The sequence below is a fragment of the Elephantulus edwardii genome, unplaced genomic scaffold (assembly GCF_000299155.1).
Source record: "Elephantulus edwardii isolate Elephantulus edwardi_28Jun2011 unplaced genomic scaffold, EleEdw1.0 scaffold00127, whole genome shotgun sequence".
NCBI lineage: Eukaryota > Metazoa > Chordata > Mammalia > Macroscelidea > Macroscelididae > Elephantulus > Elephantulus edwardii.
The window spans coordinates 9,029,442-9,048,905 of record NW_006399877.1 but is presented as its reverse complement, the minus strand read 5'-3'; the positions used below and the strand labels follow the sequence as shown (position 1 = coordinate 9,048,905).

The 19,464-nt window shown below is 37.7% G+C and overlaps 2 protein-coding genes across 3 annotated transcripts in view; one reads left to right on the top strand and one right to left on the bottom strand.

Annotated features, from left to right (window-relative positions):
• Nucleotides 1-6,445, bottom strand: part of HTR2B (5-hydroxytryptamine (serotonin) receptor 2B, G protein-coupled) — a 17,821-nt gene extending 11,376 nt beyond the window's left edge. Inside the window, exon 1 of the mRNA XM_006893481.1 lies at nucleotides 5,913-6,445. Coding sequence (XP_006893543.1) covers nucleotides 5,913-6,261 — 349 coding nt within the window. The 5' untranslated portion in view covers nucleotides 6,262-6,445. The remainder of the gene's footprint in view (nucleotides 1-5,912) is intronic.
• PSMD1 (proteasome (prosome, macropain) 26S subunit, non-ATPase, 1) overlaps nucleotides 1-19,464 on the top strand; it is a 96,976-nt gene that overhangs the window by 48,858 nt on the left and 28,654 nt on the right. For both annotated transcript variants that reach the window (XM_006893483.1, XM_006893482.1), the window contains exon 17: nucleotides 17,507-17,621. In XM_006893483.1, coding sequence (XP_006893545.1) covers nucleotides 17,507-17,621 — 115 coding nt within the window. The remainder of the gene's footprint in view (nucleotides 1-17,506; nucleotides 17,622-19,464) is intronic.

Below are 19,464 nucleotides of genomic sequence, written 5' to 3'. Positions count from 1 at the left end.
GAACGGTGTGCCTCTGGGATTGTAGTTGCAGCTCCTTGCCACTAGGCCACCAGAGCTCCCCGAAGACCATATTTTTAATAAGCCATGCTAAGAGAGCTGTGCCCATAGAATTTAGGGAAGTAAATAATTATGGAAGACGAGTTCCAAATATCCCTTCTGGCCAAAAATAACAATTTTTAAATACATGTTTTCTTAATCTCAGAGAATCTTCTGTTCTGTCTTTATCTTCCTGAAAAGGAAGACATAATTCAGTACTTAAATTATTATAATGAAGCTTCTGGTTTTGTTTAATTTGGCTGCAGCTGTTTTTTATTCAACTACATTTTAATATATGCAATATCCTGTGATCAGTGTTTAATATTATGATAATTGTTCATACAATTCAATACTTAATAAAAAAGTCTTTTAAAATTTTTTTCTTTTCATAATAATTGCTTTGGCACTTAATAACAACAGCACTATTTATCTTTTCTTTAGCAAAACAAGTGGAAGAGGTTTGTTAAGGTAATGCAGTGGAGACATGGCTGTTGATAGATAGGCCATGTGAAAGAGTTAAAGAGAAACGGAAAGAATGAAGCGGGGAGACACACCTGGGAAATCAGGCTTGACCTAAACTTTTTGACATGCTACCAACAGAAAAGCACAACAATTTTTAATTGTAAAAAAAAAAATGCTGCTTTTTTCTCCCCCCTGTAAGAATTGAATGATAGGATTTCACTGCATAAATAAGGATCTATTTCTTTTACTGCTGTAAATTTTTTTCATGTGTTTAGATGAACATTGAAACAAAATTGCATATTTAAGTGTACAGCTCCTCCACATACTCTAATAATACTCAGTTCACATTCACTGGTATCCAGGCATTTTTGACTCTTAGGAGCTCTCTTTCAGATTTCAGAGGCATTTAGATCTTAATGGGAGATTGCCCACTTTTCTACACTCGAGCAGCTGGTCTAGTGGATTTGACCCACTGACTCTTTGGGTAGCATTGCCGTGTGGTAGAGACTTCACCTCTAGAACCTGTTATTAATGACAGCTGTCGTTCAGTGCTGAATGTCATGCTCTGGGTTCCACTTGACAATCCCATAGATGGCTGCACTATGAGATTAACGTATTCATCTCAGTGAGAAGGTTATTGAACTCAAACCACTTTTCTATACATCCTCTTTCCAATGTATTCAGATAAATATCAACTTACAAATCAGAATTTTCCCCTCTACATTTTCATTCATCTGTTTAATGAAATGGAGACAGAAAAGGAGAAGGAAAAATTTAGAGTCATTCTAAAACTGTGAGCACCTTTGTCTTTTTGATAATGACATGATTTTGGTATTTCTTCTATCCTATTGTAGTATTTTGTACCTAAGCTTTCTCAAGCCTTAAATTATAAAACCTAGTGTTATAAGGTAAAGGTTGAGTTTTGTGCTTGCAGATAGAATGACAGAAGAGTTTTTACAGCAATGACTTTTTAAAATAACTGCGCTATACTGGAGTTCTCATCATCTTTGTAAAAGAACAATTCAGGTATGGTATGATGTAAAATATAAATCAATGATTGAATAAAGTATAGGTCACAAAAAACTTCAAAATTCAGTTGCTGTCAGGTTGAAACCTGTTCATAACTGATCATCAGGTTTTTGAGATTCATCCTAGAGAGGGTTAAACCAGGCTACCCCTTGGAGGCAAGGATTCTGGGGCTTCGTCTGACATACTTTGGACATGTTGTAAGGCGAGACAGATCCTTGGAGAGGGACATCATGTTTGGTAGGGTGGAGGGACAGCACAGGAGGGGAAGACCCTCTATGAGGTGGATTGATTCAGTGACTGGGGTAATCGGGATGGGTGTTTCAGAGGCAATGTGATTGGCACAGGATAGAGCAGGGGTTAGGGCTGTTGTACATAGGGTCGCTATGAGTCGCAAGCAACTCAACGGCACATAACAACAAACGGCTCGGAGGAGATTGCTGCTTCTCTCCTCAGAGCTGTTGGTGAATTCGCCCTGCCAGAGAGTCTCTGCCTTTGGGTTAGTGGTGAGTCCCTACCAGAGCTCCCTTGCATAAGTCAAATTCCATTACCCTCTCTTTTAACATAATTTTATTAGTATACTGAGTAAATAAAGTTTTTGCCCTCTCATTGTATTTCCTTTAGGGTACTATAGTTCACTCGTCTTAACCTTGTTGCCATAGAGTTACTTCAGAGTGGACATTTATTGTTGCTTTAAGCAGTTCTGAAGAGAATCTCTATATTAAGGAAAAATCAAAGCCAACAGTTCTTAGAGTTTACAGAGACTTAGTATCTATCCATGTGTGAAAGATTATTAAAAAAATATATCTTAAGTGTTTGAAGTCAGGACCTTGTTGCTAATAAGTGCCATTTTCCAATTTGTGAATTTAACCTTTGAAGCTTTGTAGAGGGCAGCTTGTACTGTCTTAGAAACATTCTTGTGGGAGTACCATAAAGGGCTTAATAATTACTAAAGTAATATCTTACATAATGATTGAATTAATTAGTTTTTTGTAGTCTAAGGAGTATGAATGCCAATCCAAGGGTAGTGAAATTTACAACCTCTGAAAACCCCAGAGGGTCAGCTAGGGATCACTTTGGACTCAACACACATAAAAACAGCAACATTACAGTTTAATTACTGTCATTAAAGTGGGGCTGTGAAAAATTAATGAACATTTAAAAAGTAAAATACTACTGTAAGTATAAATACATAGCAAAATTATTTATACCATAAATTCCGAATTATTTATATTAAAATATGTTGAGTTGTCTCCTTTTATTGTTAAAATATGTTTGAGACACCAAAATTTCAAATACAAACTTAGTTTTCAACTGCTGGATACTTACTTTCTGTGTATTAGGTGGAATTCTCTTATCTGTTTTTGTATTTTGATTGTTAGCATTTTTTTTAAAAAAATTTTATTGGCGAGCTCTGGTGGCCTATGGCAAGAAGCTCCACTGCAATCCCAGAGGTGCACAGTTCGAATCCACCAGATGCTCTCCTGAAGAAGGAGGGACAAGATCCTCCTATACCAGTCAGATCTGATTTGATAGTACACACACAGAAAAATAATAAAAATTTTAAAAAAAAGAAATACCTTTTAAAAAATTTATTATTTTTTGTGCATGTACCGTCAAATCAAATCTGACTGGTATAGGAGGAAATTGTCCCTCCTTCTCTGGCAGAGCATCTGGTGGATTTGAACCATGTACCTTTGGGACTGCAGTAAAGCTTCTTGCCACTAGGCCACCAGAGCTCCCCTAGCACTTTTTTTTTATTTAAAAATTTTGTGTGTGTGTGTGTGTGTACCGTCAAATTGGATCTGACTGGTACAGTAGGAGATTGCCCCTCCTTCCCCATCAGAGCATCTGGTGGATTTGAACTGCATACCTTTGGTATTGCAGTGCAGTTTCTTGCCACTAGGCCACCAGAGCTTCCTTGTTAGCACTTTTTAAGTACCATGGAACTTAGCCTTTTCCGGATCCTTGATCCAAAAGCTCATCATTGATGTATCTACTTGTTGTAGGTGTTTGATGTTTATCAACTTAAGGGTTTTGATGTTAAAAGTTACTTATACACAACTTATTCAATCTTGCTTATTCCCCATATCATTAATTAAATTGATAGTAAAAGGTGAGCATATTATATTTTTCAGTGTGTCTAACAAAGCACAGTTTAAGCAGTGATTTTTGTACAGTTGACTCCTTGGGTATTACTTGGAGATAAAAGTTTTGAGTGTCTGTGTAATCTTTACCACACAAACATAAATATTTCTACACACTATTTCTTTTAAGGGAGCTCTGGTGGCCTTGTGGCAAGAAGCTGTGCTGCAAACCTGAAGGCACACTGTTCGAGGCCACCAGCTACTGCATGGGAGAAAGATGGACAGTCCCATCCCATGCGATTTACTGCCTCTGAAAAGATGCCAGAGGGTCAGCTATGGGTCAGTTCCAACTTTATGGTATACAGCAACCACAACAATATGACTTTTAATTAGATTCAGAATAAGGTTGTCCTTCAGATAAAGGTTTTTTTACAATGACTATAGTATACAGCACTGTTACTGTTTTATACTATCAAGTCAGAACTGACTCATAGCTGACCCTCCAGTGGATTGTCCATGTTTCTCCCTTGGAGCACCTGGTGGATTTGAACCATGTACCTTTGGTTTGGCAACATAACTCCTTATCATTGAGCCACCAGAGCTCCCAAATTTGCACTAGAATGGCAATGACTAGAAGAGTCTTCTGATTAAAGCAATAGAATCTTATCCATTATTGCTTCTCCTGCCACACTGACTTAAAATGGAAAAGTCAAACCCGTTACCATCTAGTTACATTTAGGGGAAAAAAGTACATAAATTTAGATGGTTTCCTATCATTACTTTTTAAAAAAATGTAGCATTTGAAGCCCAAGTGTAATTTGAATAAGAGCTTTTCCTCTACCCTCTAATAAAACATTCTAGGTAGGGTAGCTCTGGTGGCCTAGTGGCAAGGAGCTGCAGCTACAATCCCAGAGGCTTACGGTTCGAATCCACCAGATGCTCTGCCGGGGAAGGAGGGACAATCTCCTCCTGTACCAGTCAGATCTGATTTGATGGTACACTCACACAAAAATAAAAAAAAAAAAAACCACCAAAAACAAAACCCAAAACATTCTAGGTAAATAAATTTTCCTTCAAAACTTTAAGTACTTTTTTTTTCTTATAACTAAGGACCATCAGCTACAAATAGTCTTTTTTTTTAAGCTATTAGGGAATTGAAAAACCAGTTTATGCTAAGCTTTGAATAAATAAAAACCCTCTTACTGTTGGCTTAAGGATCTATGAACCCTTTTTAATTACTTGTCTTTATCCAGATTCTGTAACTAGACATAATTATGGATGAATCAGAAATTACATGAGTCTGTTTTAACATCATTATTATACTTAAGATTTCAACATTATTTAAGTAAGTCAGAGTTTTGTGCACTTTATTAATTTAGAGGTCTGATTCTTTGTACATAGATCAAGAACACATATTCACATAACATGAAATGAAACAGGTTGGTCACCTCTTGAAACACTGTGAGGCAGACCAGTTCTTTCAGTAACTAAACATAATATTTTTTTTCAAATAATGCATATATAAAAATTGTGTTCAAGTGTAAGTACATAAAATGTCAAGAGTTATGACACTAATTTTGTAGAATTCCAGTTTTATGTTTGGGTTACATAATTTTAAAAAAACCCTCATTAATAATTAACCTAAAACATACCTTTTACATATATCGTAGGTACTATTTTGTCAAGAATATGTATCTATATATAGAAGATGGGGAAAGGTTAAAAAACAAGTATTCATCACCTAACACAAAGTTCTGTGAAATAGAGTGCAATGTGATTTGGATAATGTATAAACACCATATTAAAACTTTGTGGGAGCCCCACTGCTGGCCATCCTTGTTGCTCCCAGCAGGAGAGGGCAGCAGTTGGCCAGGGCAGCAGGGAGAAAGCAGAATGCCCCTAGCCCCACTTGCTGTACTGTCTGCCCGAGAGCCAGCACCCAGAGCCATGCCCTCTTCAGCTCCTCATATCTGCTCATGGTCCAGTGGTTCAAGAGTCTGGATTTGGTAAACGAGAGAGCTGCTTTCCCTTTAAACAGAACAGCAACAAGAAATCAAAGCCTCACAAGACTAGAGACCTGAATGCATCGGATGATACATCAAGGAGAGTATAAAACTGTTTTCAGAAAATTACCTTTCATTCTTTAAGCTGATAACCATAGAGAATGATGAGAAATGAACTGTTTCCTTACTGAATTTTAAATAGTTCATCTTTTATTTCAAGGAAAATGGAGAGTAAATGAGTGGCTAGTTCTCTACACAGGCCTTTGGTTTGATGACAGGAACAAAGTGAAATACTTACCAAACATTATTGTCAAGAGAGCAATTGGCATCACAAACAATCCAACCAGCAAATCAGCCACTGCCAGGGACATTAGAAAATAATTGGTAGCATACTGCAGCTTTTTCTCCAGTGAAACAGCCAGAATGACAAGGATGTTTCCACCAATCGTGGGTATTATCACTGTGAGTATCAGAAGAGCTGCCCAGCGCAGCTTAGTTCCCTGTTCCTCACCAGTCTGTTTCACATCCTCCGGTATTGAGTCTGTCTGTGATTCAGACCAGTTAGACGAGATGGTGTGATCAAATGTGCCCTGCAGAACGGGCTCAGGAATTGTGCTTTGTTCCGACATTCTATAAAAGAAAGCCATTTGATGTTTTCCTGTGATTTGACCCAATGCCAAACAGTGGCCAGCATGGTTAGTAGCTAGACTGTTATCTATTTCTTTAAGGCATTGCACCGATGCTAATTGAAGGCAAAGTTGACTCTTTCCTTAAAAACAACAAACAAGTCTTCAAGAATGAGGGCATACATATGTATCCATATTTGCAGGTGGAGAGCCAGGCTTCAGAAGACTTGAGTGAAAGAAATGAGTGACTGTTAAAAACAGGCAGTTGATTTGTTCTTTTTCCTAGAGCAGTAGGGTTGGATTTGAATGCCACAGATGTTCTCCTAGATAGAAATATGTGGACTGTGTTACTTTATTTGAAAAAGCAGTAAAGACATTTAAATTTACCCTTACCCTCTCAAAAAAGGCTTTTGTGCATTCTTGACAATAGCTCTCACAAAAAATTTTCCTAACATGCCTCAGATAATGAGACAGGAAATGCATTCATATTTTTCAGTGGTTAAAATAAAAATACAAGCATTCCTTGATCTTTGAATTAACTTTTATTTTAGAAAATGTAAAGAAGAATAAAAAAAATTAAAACACTAAATTCCTTTTGATGACAATGTGAATAGAATTTTCCATAAACACTGGCCACGGTCTTAGCAACCCCCAGGCCCACCTAAATTCTTTTTTTTTTTGTTAAAAAAAAAAAAGACTTTCCAGAAAAGAATACTTATTTGTAGTTACATTTTGTGTAACCATATTTATGTTAATACTAATTCAAATTTAAATTCCATTTTTATAAAGCATTTTGGAATACAGTTTGTTAGAAAGGAAAAGAAAAAGGTGTTATTAGGGTCCAAATAACATAATTAATTATTCGTCTTTCAAAGCATGTTTCTGTACTAGATATTTTCCCATTTAACACTTTGTGTATTTGATCTCCCTGCTCCCCCTGCTTACTTGTTTTAGATATTTTTCTTAAATGTAACAAGAGTTCCCCTTGGAAGGAAGAGATACTAAGGGGAAAATTTACACATTTTATATTTTAATGTTCTTCTTCTATTTGTAAGATTTTTATATTTATTTTAAACTGCTGAATAGAAATGAAAGATTATAGTAGCAGAGTACTTGGAGAAAGCAAAAAGCTACAGACTAATCCTATGTTTATTTGTTTGTTAATACACTTACCTCTTGTTTGCGAGTTACTTTCTCCGAACATGTCATCCTGTTCTGTAGACTTCTTGCTCCAGGGACAGAATCCTCCTCCCATTTGCTTCTTCTGAGCCTCCAGCTCTCGTGCTTGAAAGCAATGAAACAGTGTGTTGTGTAGCTGTAAGCATGCCAAGAAGGTTATTTCCTCTTTGATACATTCATTTTGAAAGATCAGAAGAATTCATTATCTTGTGTAAAGCCACCAGCTAAGTGTGGTGAACTGAATCATGACTTCAGCTGAAGTTAGATTTTTAAGCGCTCTCTTTGATATTTAGGGCACCCTAATAATGGCTGTCATTTTGGCTTCAGCTGATTTTTGTTTGGGATTAACCCTGGACAATTTCTCTTGTTTGAGAGAAAGTAAGATCTAAGAATCTAGAGCTTGACTCTGCCCTGTGGATTTTTATAATTTCTAGAATTCTCATCTCCACATTTTATTCGGCTATTTTACCTTTGCTGTGGCACACAATCCGTTTACTCTGTTTACATCCTTATATAGAAGAACACAGAAAGGTCTGAGATCTGCATATAGCAAAAACTAAATTTTAGCAGGAACTTTTCTCATTGTTCTTGAACAGATATCCTCTGAGTTTGGAGGTTGTTTATTTGATATTTTGTTTTTTCCTCAAAGATGTTACATTGAAGAAAGTGCTATGTAATGAAAATATGTTTCTGCCTTACTCAGAAAATTGTAAAAATCTTAACAGCTTAACCAGCTAAGCTCTTTCTCAACCAAAAGATTACCTTAATATGAGAGCTTTGACAGTTTTAAGTTTCCCTTCCTAGAGGATTATCAGAGATGGCTCATGTTTTTTATTCAAATACATTTCAGTGGGGATATTTGTCGTCTCCCCCCTTTTTTTTTTGCTTCAAGCCTACACTTTTTTTTTTTAAATATCTTTTTGTTTTGTGTGTGTGTTCTGTCAAATCAGATCTAACTAGTACAAGAGGAGATTTCCCCTCCTTCTCCAGCAGGACATCTGGTGGATTTGAACTGCCTGCCTCTGGGATTGCATTGCAGCTTCTTGACAGTAGGCCACCAGAGCTCCACAAAACTTATATTTCTTAACTTTTGTGAAAAATGACTGGAAAATACTTGATTCTGTTCTGTTAGGCAGAGAAGTTTTCATTTTATAGTTCACATGTTATGCAGTATATGCTGACTTTTTAATGTAAAAATCACTGTTTGAGGAAACTGAAATCTGTAAGTAGTAAGAATTCTGAATGGAAAATAATTATCAGGAACGATGAGACAAATTTTAATGTCAGAATTTCTACTATTACCTCAGTCACTGAGTCAATCTGTCTCATCCAGGGTCGTCTTCTCTTGCTGTGTTCCTCCACCCTTCCAAGTATTCTTTAAAAAGACTACTTTGTTCTGGATTACAACTTCACTTTGATACTCTTCATGCAGCCACCGAGGGTTTGGAACAAGTAATGACTGAAAAAACATCCAGGAAGAAACCTTGAGTGAGATAAGCCAGGTGTACTTTGTAGTTTTAAATCATTTAAAAAATATTCATTAAGTGTTTTATTAAAATTCCGATCTTATTTTAATGTCTTAATGTTTTTACGTACATGCGGTCACTTTTTTCTTAACTAAAAGTCTTTAAAGAGCATACTTGGACTTTTTCTTTTAATTGATTTACTGACTACAGAACTAAAACTTGCTAGAATAACCATTTCTTTTGCTGCCACACGTTATTAGAAACAGAGCTAAGATTCATAGAGAAAGTAAAATAATAGTAGGTGTAAATGTGTAGATGAGCCTCAGAGTTGGCAGATAACCTGTGCTCTTGAGGCTGAAGGCAGTCTGTAAGTGAAGACTCAGAGCATTCACACGAGCTTGGGCAGATGTGCACACTCTTGCATCCCTCCCCCAAGTGGAATGAAAACAACATTTGCACATGATGATTAACCTAAATAGCACAAAAGGTATTCAGTGCTAAACTTAACTACTGCGAAAGTTTTATTTAACAAACATATTTCCTGCCCCTTACAAATTGAAAAGTGGACACTTTGATAAGAGCAATGTCATCTGGATAAAAACTCCAGCAAACCAGGAGCAAAAGCAGGACTTTACAAGCATACACGTGGAGGCCTGTTCAGAGTCGTGGCTTACAGCTTCTGTTTCACTTTATCTTCTGCACCATGTTGGACAATGAGGAGCTCACAGTAATTCAGATTTGCTTTGGATGATGACAGCAATTTAAAAAAAACATTTTTTTTTTAAAACCACACTTAAACTCATTGCCGTGGAGTTGGAACCAACTCACAGCTGACCCTCCAGTGGATTTTCGAGGCTGTAAGTTGTGTAGGAAGAGATTGCCCATCTTTCTCCCACAAAGTCGATGGTGGATCTGAACCACCAGAAAGGTGTAGCCTTTGGGTTATATATTTCACACTTTTATTGTGATTTGAGTGAACAGAGCAAGTTGGTTTTGCATTCAACAGTTTGTACACATTTTGCTTAGTGACATCATTTACAGTTGACACGTTTGACAGCACTTTCTCATGTCACCCGCATGTTTCCTGTATCTCTTCGTCCTTTTTCTCCTGTCACTTTTTACCTTCTGAGTTTTATCTCTTCTCAGTATGGTTAAAGAGTGAATGTAATTGTTCACTGGTTATTGGGTTCAGTTCAGTGCTTGACGAGTAAGGGCCTTAATCTCAGGCCTTCTCTACCATGTTCTTTGACACATCACATGTAAGCCTAGTCTTCTTTATGACTTTACATTTTCTTTCTTTTTCTCCTATTTTATCCATGACCTTCTGTTAATGATCCCTTAAAGTAGTCAGCAGTGGTCTCATCTGGGTCCTGGAGATTGAAGTTCATGTAAAATCCTCGTCTCTGACATACTCAAGCCCATTGCTGCTGTCACTGTGTCAGTCTATCTTGTTGAGAATTTTTCTCTCTTTGGCTGACCCTCCTCCTTTCCAAGTTATCCCTTCCTGACAACATACTCCAAGTATGTTAGGTAAAGCTTGACTATCCTTGCCTTCAAGGAGCACTATAGCTGCACCCTCTCTTAAGACATATCTGTTTGTTCTGTTGGTAGTCCATGGGATATTCAGTACGTTTCTGTCCAGCACCACAGTTCAAAGGCATTAGTTCTTCTGTCATCCTTATTCACTGTCCAGCTCTCAGATACTTGTTATTGTTGTTATTGTCAGATGCCAGTGAGTTATGTACAACTCATAGTGACCCAGTGAACAAAAGATCTGAACCCTGTTCTATCCTGTGCCATCCTCACATTTCCTACAAGAGCCCGTTGCGGTAGTCACTGTGTGAATCCACCTGATTGAGGGTCTTCCTCTCCTTCATCGGCCCTCTACCCTTACCAGCATCATATTCTCCAAGGAATATCCCCTCCTTGCAGCATGCCCAAAGTATGTGACACCACAGATGGATAGTGATTAAAAAGACCATGGCCCAGATCAGGTCTTCAGTCTTTAGACTGACATCATTTCACCTCAGTACTTTAGAGAGGTCCTTGACAGGAGACTTTCCCATTTCAACATGACTGTTGACTTCTTGACTGCTGATGTCAAGTGTGTTGATTTTGGATTCCAGTAACACAAAATTGTTCATGATTTTTACCTTTTCTCTATTTATCATGATGATGTTCATCGGCCTGGTTGTGAGGATTTTTGTCTTTTTGTATATTGAAGATTGTAGTCTTTGATCTTATGCAGAAAGCACTTCTAGTCCTCCTAACTTTCAGCAAGCAAGGTTGTGTCATATGCGTATTGCAGGTTTTTGATGACTCTTCGATGCCACATTTTTCTTCATAGAGTCCAGCCTCTCAGTTAATTTGCTCAGCATTCAGACTGCATAAGTATAGGGAATGAGTTTTACTGATTATTGTTAAGTGCCACTGAATCATAGATAACTCATAGTGACCGTATGAACAAAAGACCCGAACACTTGTATAACTTTCATCATTTTTCCAAGTTCATAGAGTTTCAAGAGGCAAGCTATTTTGGAAGTGGATGCCACTCTTGCTTCTAAGTCTGTTTTAATCGGGGAGCTCCACCAAACACTGTCTACCATGGGTAACCATTACCACATTTGACACAACAGTGTCACAGTGTTTAGCATTACCTTTGTACAGCAATGCACAGACCAGTGCTATACCACTTAGAAGAATGTCTGACCAGAAACATTTAAAACCAGGCCTAAGGGCCACATTAAAATCACCCACCTTTGGCTTGGTAGCTTAACTTTCTGTCCACTAGGGGAGAGGAATGTGCTAAAAATGCTTTTAATTTTTTTTAATAAAACCTAAACATTATATAGAAATCTGCTTGGAAAATTTATTTTTAAATACAGGTTTCTCCAGATATAGATAGAAATGTTTCTGTCAAGAAATATGTCTTAGAGAAAGTGCAGCCAGAGTACTCTTTGGAGGCAAAGATGATAAAGCTTCATCTCACGTACTTTGCGCATGTTGCTAGAAAAGGCTGTTCCCTGGAGAGGGAATACATGCTCATGCTTGGAAAAGTAGAAGGTTAGTGAAAGAAAGGAACACTCTCAACCAGACAGATTAACAAAATGACTGCAGTAGTGGACTCGGGTATGTCAGAGAACGGGGTTCAGATCTGTAGTTGATAGGGTTACGATGGGTCATACTTGATGGCACCTAGCAACGGCAACAACAGGTACAGATAGACAATCAGATTTTACAGAGCCACCTCACTTATGTGAAAAAGAACTGCTTTCTAGAAAGCCATGAATCTGCTTTCTGCTCACCTCTTTGAAATGCAGCACCTGAAACAATCTGTTATTATATCAAGTTAAGAAATGAGCTATCACATAAATCAGAGGTGCTTGTTTAAAACTACGTTTAGTTTTCTGAGATATTTTTTAAAAGAAAAAGACACTAAAGTGTAAAGTTTAGGGCAGAATCTGTATGGAGTTTATTTTGTTTTTTCCTTCTTGGTGCTTGACATGTAACAAATGTTACTAGGTGCCATCGAGTCGAGTATAACCCATAGCAACCACATGAACAACAGATCTAACCTTGTCCTGCCTGTTCCATCCTCACAATTTCCAGTACTAGAATTTGCTACATGTCAAGCACAAACATTTAAACAAAATACTTTTCCTTTCTGGTGGTTTTTCTCATAAGAAAAAAAGTTTGAAGTTCATGAAGACTACAGCCTTCAGTATGGATTCCATCTTGTCATCAAGAAGATAAAAATACACAATACTGGGCCTATATAAAAAATGATCATGTTAGATGGAGAAAACAGTGAAATTGTCAACTGTTTCATCTTACTTGCATCCACAATCGATACCCTTGATACAGTAGTTGGGACATCAGGAGATGTGTAGTATTGGGAGCGTCTGCTAACAAGGACTTCTCCAAATATTAAGGAGCAGTGATGTCAATTTAAATACTAAAGTGGCCTGATTCAAACCGTTGCCTTTCAGTCATTTCAGAGCTGGACCGTAAAGAAGGATGACAAAAGAATTGATGCCTTTGAGTTGTGGTGTTGGAGAAAAGCACTAAATACCCTATGGACTGCAAAAAGAATGAACACATTATGTCCATTAAGAAAAGGGGTAGCAGGTAATACTTTTATGGTGAAAGTAGTTAAGGCTCAAAGAAGGTTGGTGATTTACACTCTACTGGTAAATGGCAATAATAGAATCCAGATTCTGCTGACTCCAAGTTTATGTTCTCTCTACTATGAGAAAAAGGAAGGAGAAATTACTTTGTGCGTTGCTGTATTTTATCTGAGGAATTCAGTGATTTAGTGTGTTATGTGTTGGACTGATAACCAAAAGGTCAGTGTTCAAATCCACGAGGTCCTCCTTGAAAGAAAGAAAAGGCCTTTTCCTCCTGTGAAAATCCACAGCTCCGGAAACCTGATGGAGGATCACTGTGGTCCAAAACAACTGAGTGGTAGCAGAGTTCAGACACTGTTTTTCAAGGAGAGTCTGTTAAGGCCTGTATCAGAGCACTGGAAAGAGAAACAAGGTTGAGGGATCTTATTTGACTTGGTGTCACACTGGATATTAAAAGACATGAGTTCTTACACGTGTGGGTAAATGGTTGTGCCAGGGGGGCAGCTCTGTCTTCAGGGTCCTCCTCTGTGTTCCTCTTTGCCGGTAGAATCCTGTATGTTGTGTGAAGTGTTTGTACTATGTTTGACTGAAGGTATCCAGCATAATGGGAGAATCTGAGATGCTTGTCAGATTTTTTTTTCTTGTTATTTAGGGAGTACAAAGTAGTTTATCCTTATCCCTGAATCATTGTATTAGTCCTCTGACACTTAACTAATGAGAATGAGAAAATCCTAATTCTGCCGAAGGACTGTGTTGGACCCCCACCAGCTTCTTCCTGTGATGGCCTCAGGTGCTTAGTACAGTGTTTCTGTCTGTTTACAGAATATTGTTGTGTTTTTGTTCTACTAAAGAAAGGGGTTTTTTTTAAAAATTTTTTTTTAAATAGACAATATTCTTGAAAGCATCTTGATTTATTCATATTTCATGTTGAAGTTACACAAAATACTCAACAAGGCAGCGTAGTTGAAACCTCGTCAGTTGAAAGAAAGACGTTCATCTGTGTGTGGAGTTTACTTAGGCTTGGGTGGTGTGGCAGTGACTGTGCATATGTCTCACACATTCCCTCCTCTGTGGAAGGTTTGTACAGAGAGCAACTGGCAGAATGGTTTCCAGCTGCAAGGCAGGATGTCTTACTGAAATAACCAAGCTTAGTTTTCTTTTAATGTATTTCTTTCCTTTTTCTGAAGCTGAAATATAACCGTTTGCATTAGAAACTAGTATACATTTGGTATTAAATTAATATTGTCACTTGTTGCTGGCTCTAATATCTCTTTTGATGTACCACAAGCCTAGCACTTAAGAGTAAATTACTTTTTATTTTCTTGACATATCATTAACATAAACCATAAAAAAAAACCAGTTCTTTATTTTACGCTAGAGATTAGAGGCTCGATGTTTTCTGACTGTGCTTTCTCCATGGGAAAAAGGATCCTGATTATTTAAAAAAAAAGAAAAGAAAGATGTAGAACCCCTTTGTAACTAGTTAACCTGTTCAACAGCTAACAAAAAGGTTAGGGGTGCAAATCTATCTTGATGTGTCATAGAAAAAAGACTTGACAGGTTCAACTTCTAGAAAATCAGCCATTGAAGACTGTGGAGCCCAGTTCTAACCTGACACATTTGGGTTCACCATGAGTCAGAAGGTACTTAGCAGGGGGAGCTCTGGTGGCCTAGTGGCAAGGAGTTGCAACTACAATCCCAGAGGCGCACAGTTCGAATCCACCAGATGCTCTGCCGAGGAAGGAGGGACAATCTCTTCCCGTACCAGTCAGATCTGATTTGACGGTACACTCACACAAAAATAATTAAAAAAAAAAAGGAATGTACTTAGCAACAGTTAGAAGACACAGTCAAATCACTAAGTCCTGGGGAGCTCAATCAAGTTTTCCCAAATGTTCATTACAGTCCAGACCCATTACTGCTGCATGTGTCATGTGCTTTACCAGCTTTTCCAAAAGACGTTCATGAGTACCTGTTATATGTTAAAAATTTTCACTTTTATGAAAAACACCAAAGCAAACTATTAGAGAGACAGCATATACCCTGAGCATTGAAAGTGGTGCTGCTGAGCTCCTCTGTTGGAGACTGCTCTCCGCATCCCAGTGCCAAGCTCCTGCAGCTCTCAGCTGTCTTGTTAGCACTGTCTGCTAGTGGTAGTGTAGATTTTTTTTTTAATTGCTTAATAGGGTTCAGAATTAGAAAGGGTATGTGTCAAGGATGTGTCCTATCTCCATATCTTTTTAGTCTATATGCAGAACAGATTATCTGGGAGGCTAGACTCTTAAGAGGAAAAGTGTGGCATCAGGATTGGAGATAGACTCATAACAGTCTGCGTTATGCAGATGACACAATCCTGCTTGCCAAAACTGGGGTGGACCTGAAGCGCTTGCTGCAGAGGGTCAAGGACTGCAGCCTACAATATGGATTGAAGCTCAACATCAAGAAAACAAAGATTCTCACCACTGGGCCGATTGGCAGCGTCATGATAGATGGTGAAGAGACTGAGATTGTTGACAGCTTCCGTTTCCTTGGCTCTACAGTCAACATTCTTTGTATCAGCAGCCAGGAAATTAAAAGACAAATTGCATTGGGAAAATCTGCTGTAAGAGACCTCTCCAAGGTATTAAATAGCAACAATGTCAGTCTGGAGACTTAAGGTGCACCTGATATGGGCCATGGTCTTTGCAATTACTTGCTGTGCATCAGAGAGCTGGAAAATGACTAGGGATGATAGAAGGAGAGTTGATATCAGCCTTTGAGGTTTGGTGCTGGAGAAGAGTATTGAATATACCATGGACTGCAAGGAGAACAAACAAGTTTGTCCTGGAAAGGGTGAAGCCAGGCTGCTCCTTGGAGGCAAGGATTCTGAAGCTCCATCTGACATACTTTGGACATGTTGCAAGGTGGGATCAGCCCTTGGAGAGGAAAGTCTTGCTTGAGAGCATGGAGGGACAGCACAGGATAGGAAGACCTTCGATAAGATGGATTGATTTAGTAACTGGGGTAGTGGGGATAGGTGTGTTGGAGACAATAAGATTGGCAAGGGATAGAGCAGGGTTCAAAGCTGTTGTACATAAGGTCGCTATGAGTCGCAGGTGACTCAACACATAACAGTATGGTTAAGTAGCTTTTCTGGGTCTCAGGATTCATGCAAAAAATTTCCCATGTAAACAATAATTGTTTCTTTGTTGTGCATACATCATTTCAGCTTTATTAGGAATGCTCTACTTTGGGATTGAGGGACGAGTTTGTAATAAACTCTCAAAAATGACTGTACATTTGTGTTTATGGGACCATTGTTCACAATAGCCAAAAGGTGTAAAAAACTCAAGTACACAGCAGCAGATGAATGGATAAGTGAAGCATGGTACGTGTGCACCCACTGGGGCTGAGTCACTTCCAGCCACGACAGCCCTCCGCAAGATTTCTAACTGTATCTTTATGGGAGTCAACAGCTTCGTCTTTTACCTGTGGAGTGGCTGGTGAATTCACACCACTGACCTTTGAGTTAGCCACCCAGCATTACACTCTGAGGGTTTCTTTGTTTATACACACAATGGAGTATTATTCAGCTATAAAGAAAAATGAAGTTCTGATCTAGAAAACTTGCTAAGGGAAATAGCCATGCACAAAGGGACAAGTGTTGTCTAACTCCACATTATATGAAATGCCTAAATAAGGCATATCTCTCAGAACCAAAAAGGGAGGTAAATGAAATTCATAATTATCAGGGGCTGAAAAATCAGTAGCTTAAAATAATTAGTTGTCATTTTACTTATCTTGTATTCTATAGTATGTGAACAAGGACTTGAGCTTCATCTTTTCTGTCCTTTATAGTTCTTTTTCTCAGTATGTACTAACTAAGAGTATATGTATTTTCCATTTTTAAGGTATAATTCTGCTATCCCTATGGAAAATAATCAAGAGAAGTTCTTTTTATCTACAGAGATGGACTTACCTAATGTCACCTAAGCAGGACTAGGAATCTTCTGTCTCTTAGTACATAACTCTCACAATCTTGTCCTAGAATTTTTTTACATTAGTCATTAGAATTACTTGCAAAGTATTTATACTAAGATTTGTTTACTATTTTTAATATTCAACTAGCGTGATACTGGGAAATTTGAATCTCTTAACGCATCTTTGCTAGAGTCCAGATAGCTCTGTAATTGACCCTTTGGAATCAAAATACAAGATAGCCAGGGAATGAGACTGGTTGTGGAGCAGTGTCCAACCTCTCGCCGCATGACCTGCAGTCTCCAGGGCATCTGTCACAGAACTGTGTTTGAGCACTCACACACTATATGTGGTTCTTTATTTGCATATATTCTCTGATTATTAGAAACAGATTCTATTAATGATTAGAATTGTAGAATATTTTTTCGATTCTGTGTTACTTTATTGTTTCCCGTAACTTAAAAAGAACATAGGTGACACTCTTCCTTCTTGATTTAAAATGTTACCTATAACACCATCTTGTATTTCTCTTATCAGGACCCCTGAACAATGCCCAAGTGTTGTGTCGTTGTTGTCAGAGAGTTACAACCCTCATGTGCGGTATGGGGCTGCAATGGCCCTGGGGATCTGCTGTGCTGGCACAGGAAACAAGGTAAGCCCAGAGCTGTGGGTCCACTCTCTCCTGGCGCCAGACTGTTTTCCCTTGTAGAAAAGTTTATGTAGCAGCTGTAAAAATATAAGTGGTAGTGATCTGTAAGACTTAACTTGCCTCACAGACCTTCCTACTGCTCTCTCATGTTTCTGTGCTGGCTGGCGCCAAGCCACATGAGACAAACAGCACATTACATTGAGAGCTATAACTTGAAATGGTGCCGTCGAAGATCATTTTTGTAAGCATTGGTTTCTTTCTGATTTTTTTTTCCTTATTTCCTTCAACAAACTGTTGTGGCTTATTCGTGGTTGTTTTAGTTATTTAATTTACATGGTTAGTATTAGTATATGAATGGTCTGAAACAAAATCATCTCAATTTTATTTTATTTTAGGAAAATTTCTTAACACCTATGTAACTTGTATTTATTAAATCCTCAAAAATGGAAGGAAAAAAAAACTGTTTAGGCAAGGTGATGAGTTTTAAAAGTCATGAGTCTGCAAAAAAGAAAAGTGTATCAGTTTTATTACAGATGTCATTGGGTATATTGTTATTTACCTTCAAGTCTATTCCAGTTCATTAAGATACAGTTTTTAGAAGTTTGTCTCTATTGTTTTCTAGGACACATCCATTCTATAAACAAAGGAAAAATGTAGTTAGATTTTTTTGTGGACTATTTTTCTCCCTCAAGTTTTTAGTAGACATTTATGTCAAGCTTAATAGTTAAATGTAAATTCAATTTGTTAATTCCAAATTATCCTAAACTTAATGCAATATCTAGGAATAAATGTTCTTTGAGACATAGCATCTGACAATTTAATTCAATGAAAGAATTTTATAGCACATACTAAACAAGTCTGTTTTATTTCTAGATAATCTGTGACGTAGTTATCAGTACCCATATAGCTGAGGTTTGGTCCTTTATTTTTGTTTGGTAAAAATCGGAAACTTAGGGAGCTCTGGTGGCCTAGTGGCAAGAAGCTGCACTGCAATCCAGAGGTATGTGGTTCAAATCCACCAGATGCTCTGCTGGAGAAGGAGGGGCAATCTCCTCCTGTACCAGTCAGGTCTGATTTGACAGTACACACACAAAAAATAATTTGGAGAAAAATCGAAAACTTATGTTTATTCTAAAATATGCTTTTGCTGTTTTATCATATACCTCAAAGGTCATTTCATTTCTAAATAGAAAATACGATTTTTTTTTTAATACGGTTACTTTATAAGGAATATTGATCATATGTGAGTATTGCTTAAAAAGCTTATTCGACTGCACAGTGTCATTGTATTTATTTAGTAAAGTGGATAGAAAGGATACTGATCTGGGTTACATAATAATCTTGTAAATCTATTTCTTTGTTCCTCCTTGATTTATACCTGATAAGAACCTAATCCAGGACATGGTCAAGTGGCACTACCCTTATGTCCTGCAGTGTTGGTAAGAGTCATGTGGAACAAGAATTCTTAGCCTAACACAGTCAACAGAGAGTGAACAGATTGTTAATAAATTTCCAGGAGCTTTTGATACGAAAATCTAAAAGAGGAGTATACAGTATGTAGGAAGCTTCAAACTTCTTTGACTAAAGATTGCTTTTTTCATAGAGCTGATGTTCTGAAGGATAGGGTATTGATAAGGCTGGTGAGCATCTTGGAAGTATTTCATTTTATGTAGTCTTGTGAAGTGTAAGCTTTGAAATCAAATCTAACTCAACTTTATTTCATTTGTTTTGCTATTCTACTACTCATTTGCAAATACATTTTATAAGAGACACAAACGCAGGTTATACACATGGACTTCACCTGATGGTATGCATAGGAATCAGATCGACTACATCTGTGGAAGGA